The following is a 4209-nucleotide window of genomic DNA, read 5'->3' on the forward strand; positions in this document are numbered from 1 at the left end:
GGGTAGGGGAACACCCTCATAGAAGCAGAGGGGATAGGGATTAGGGTAGAGGGTTTGCAGAGGAGAAACTGGGAAGGGGGATAACATTTGAAATATAAATAAATAAAAAACACTAATAAAAAAGAAAAAGAAATGAAGAAGGCTACAATCTACAGAACCACAGAGATTATCTATATAGTAATTGGCCAGGGAAATGGACTTAGAGTAGACAGACATGGATAGAGGAGGAAAGAGGGATCAGTCCAGGTTCTGATTTAGTCTTAGATTCAAGAGTAATGTGAAAGGTTTATGTACTCTGATACTCATTTCAATATTGATTAAGTTTATCAATTATTTACTGTTGTTGACAACAAGTAAAACACAAGTTCAGTACTATCCATAAAATAAGATTTTATTTAATAAAAGTTCACAATCCACAATTGGCACCCTTTCAAGTTCTTTGAAAATTTATGTAGACACATGAAGAGTACTCACTATCTTTTCTGGCATTTCAAGGCTATGTAAGGTAGCAATGTATTTTTAAATTTTGGAATGTGGCATCTTGCCTATGGCTAAATTCGAAGAAAGGCAAATTGTGCCACTTAACAGAAAGAGAACTGCAGCTATAATGGCCAATGTCATGGCACTTCCTATCTTCTGAGTGTCTGGGTGGGAAGGCATATGGAAAGATGGTGGGAAAGCAACCCCCCATTTGCGCATGATGGCTATGTAATTGAGCAAAACAACAAGGTAAAGAAAGCTGCTAACAATGATGTTCAGTATCCCTGAAAGGCTGAATGGATTGCAGGTGTCATTCCTCCGCACTCTTCCCATATACATATTTGAAAGAGCAATAATGGTGGTGATCTTCCCAAAAAGCCCAAGAAAGCTAGAAACCAGCAGCAAGTGCTGGTTTATTCGAATATACAATGGAACAAATGAGTCAGCATAGTTGTATTGGTGACATACTTTGTTGTTGTTGGAGTTGCTGTCATTGTAGAAAACACAGGCTCTCCACATGCCTACAAAAGCTACTGTAGGCTTGAGTATCACAGGATCTTCATAGTGCCACACTTGCCACTGAGGGAGGCCTGTAGATATGCAGCAAAGTAGCCAGGCTACTGTGGTCAAAGCAAAACCTCCCATTTGGTGATGGCACATTTTCATTAACATGATGGTGACAGTAAATACTTGAGAACTGCAATGACATACAAGGTGAAGATGTTTACTTGGGACAAGGACATTATATTCAGGGTTATATTACTAGGAGGAAAATGTTATGTTTGAGAGAGTGGACCTTCAGCTGGAGGACTGCTTCTGTCAATGTGGAGTGAGAAGAGTCTAAGAAGGCTCCTGAGACAATATGTCCTAGCAAGTAGATAATCCAAATGATCTCTAAAATTTTTAGTTTTGCATTTTACATGAACTTCTGGAAATCATGCTGCCTTTGCTTCCTAATTGAAAGGCATGAGCTCCTATACCTGATCACTTGCATGATATTTTTGAGGGTCACCCATGGTTAGCAAGTATGAGAAATCTGACGTAGTGATGTTTCAGACATTGCCTGATCATTCATTATTCTTGGCCATTTGGATTAACTCTAACATTTCCCTGTTAAGAATGCCACCATATGAATGATCAATATATATGCAACTTTGTGTTTATATACTGCCATGTTATTTCTCTTGAGTAGATACTAAGTTATTCAACTGGGGAGGGATACAATGTCAAGTACATATAGTTTGTATTTTGGAATTTATAGAACTGTTTTACACCAGTTGTGTGATGTTACATACCCAGCAGCAAACCTGGAAGTTTTCAACTTCTTTACAAATTTATTCTCATTGGCTGTGTTCAATACAGCAGCACATCAATACTGAAAGATAGTAAATGAGTTGAAACTCATAAAGTAATAGAAAATTATATTATTATGGTATATGCAATATACTATTTTATACTTTATCTTAAAGCAACCTGTTTTCCCAGAATATTTAAAGTATGTCAAATCCTATAAAATTGTGTGAACATGGGTAATGATCACCCTTAGCCATTTATAAAATATACAGAAACTATAAGTGCATTCATAGTTTGGTAGTTAGTTTAGTTTGTCTACATGAAACAATGTAAAAATGATTAGGGAAGAGGCTCTCAACTGAAGACGTCTAGATTTGGTGGACCTATAGGACTGTCCACTAGGGATTATTTTGATAATGTTAATTGAATTAGGAAGAACTTCCGGGTGTGGGTAGCACCATCCTCTCAGAAGGGGATTATGAGCTGCATATGAATGTAGAAAGGTGCCTGAGTGCTAAAAGGAATGTATTAATACCTTTATCCCACTTCTGGATTGGGGGTATCATGTGCCTATATGTTTCAAGTTCTTTAAACCTTGACTTCTCCAGATTGATGGGTCTTTACCTGGAAATGTGAGCAAAATAAACACTTTATCTAAGAAATTGATGTTTTGTAGTATTTAATGCCAGAAACATAAAGAAAAATTAACACACACAGCATAATTGTATGCACTCATCCATGTATGTATTTACTTCCATCTCTCAAAATATATTTGGTCTATATTAAATATGATAAATTTGTATCTCAGAATCAAGTTGGTCTACCTTTATTTTAGGTTAAAAATCTGTCACATTTTTTTGTCATTGACCTTAATTATTTTTTGCTTTTTTTTCTGTTTGTTTACATTGGACAGGGTCTTAAAGTGTAAGTCAATCTTTTCTCCAATTTCCTATGTAGTCCAAATTTGTCTCATACATAAAATAATCCTGCCAGAGACTCCCTAAACTGGGGTTATTAGGAAGACCACTACACAGCTTTTGCAAGGATTGTTGCTATTTTTTTGTAGTGATAGTGGTTTTACTGTGTGTGTGTGTGTGTGTGTGTGTGTGTGTGTGTGTGTTTTGTTTTTGTGTTTTTAAATGTAGATTACCAGGACTAGTGCATGTTAGTGAAATGTTCTACCAAAAATCTAAACCCCTATAATTAGAAGAGATTTTAATGGGATGCACTTTCAGGAATTCTCTACATGTGCATCCTTCTACGTACTCCCAAGAAGAAAATTTAAGGATCCATTATAAGTAAGGCCAAAGGGAACTCATGTTCCTGAAGTTAACAATCTACTGAATTTGGATAATTTACAATTAAAAAAAGAAACCTCCTCTTTTGTTCATCAATAAGTAGCATTGAGAGGCAACATGGGTTTAGCTTTTAATAATCCTTTGTTAGTACCATAGATTGCATTTGTAGAATGATTTGTAGGTGATAATTGTTAAAGATGGGCTCAGCAGAAGTCAATGTGTTTAACTATCTAAATGCATGCTCTAGTTGAGCAGAAGATAAAGAGACAGCCACATGAGGCCAAGAATTCTTAGTGAACATTCTCCCTCACTCAATCAAATGGAGGATATTAACTATTAGAAATAAAGAGAGTGGATAATCACCTCATGCCTGAGATATACTCTGAAATGAAAACTCAAATTACCATTTTCAGGTGCAGGCAAATTGTAGGTATAGATTAAAGTAAATGGAGACAGTTGGGCAAGTGAAGTCATCCAAAGGAATATTTGGAAAACATTTTGGGGAGTGTCTAAGAGTCTTTATTAGTAATACTTTGAACAGTGGCAATAAGGTAGGGGTTTGTTAAAGATGGAAACCAGAAAATCATTATTATAGCCAGAGATTTTCTGCAAAGGACTTTATTGATAACTATAATTCTCTTTGACCTGATAATCATACATATGTCTTTTCTGTGTTGCTGTATATTAAAGTTGGGACATCATGCATGTTAGATAAAAGCACAATGCCATTGAAGTGTTATATTGACACAAGCTGTTGAAAGGTGAACAAAGTTGTCTTCATTCAAAGAGTAGTCTATGTATGCATATTTTTTTGCTAAGGTTGGTTTGCCTGATATGGGAAAAAAGCCTCATTGAATCAGCCTGAACATCATCAAAAATCATTCTGGAGTCAAAAATGCACCCGAAGTTGTGATACACTTGCTTCTGTCTGCACCTGGATACTATGATGTACTTATAAGAATAGTCACTTAGGAGAAAATTAATATTAATACTTGAATTAAATTAATTAGCTGCCTGTGCTCTCCAGCATTTGGTAAGGCAAAGGAATAGAAAAAAATCTCCAGCCAGGCAGTGGTGGTGCATGCCTTTAATCCCAGCACTTGGGAGGCAGAGACAGGTGGATTTCTGAGATTGAGGC

The 4209-nt window shown here is 36.1% G+C and overlaps 1 protein-coding gene across 1 annotated transcript in view; it reads right to left on the minus strand.

Annotated features, from left to right (window-relative positions):
• Positions 1 to 370: 370 nt before the first annotated feature.
• Positions 371 to 4209, minus strand: part of LOC116093288 (claudin-34-like) — a 7619-nt gene continuing 3780 nt past the window's right edge. The window contains exons 2-3 of the mRNA XM_031374653.1: positions 1776 to 1855; positions 371 to 1177 (exon numbers count right to left, since the gene is read on the minus strand). Of these exons, the coding sequence (XP_031230513.1) occupies positions 520 to 1152 (633 nt within the window). The 5' untranslated portion in view covers positions 1153 to 1177; positions 1776 to 1855 and the 3' untranslated portion in view covers positions 371 to 519. The remainder of the gene's footprint in view (positions 1178 to 1775; positions 1856 to 4209) is intronic.

This window comes from Mastomys coucha, chromosome X, assembly GCF_008632895.1.
Source record: "Mastomys coucha isolate ucsf_1 chromosome X, UCSF_Mcou_1, whole genome shotgun sequence".
Classification (NCBI taxonomy): Eukaryota; Metazoa; Chordata; class Mammalia; order Rodentia; family Muridae; genus Mastomys; species Mastomys coucha.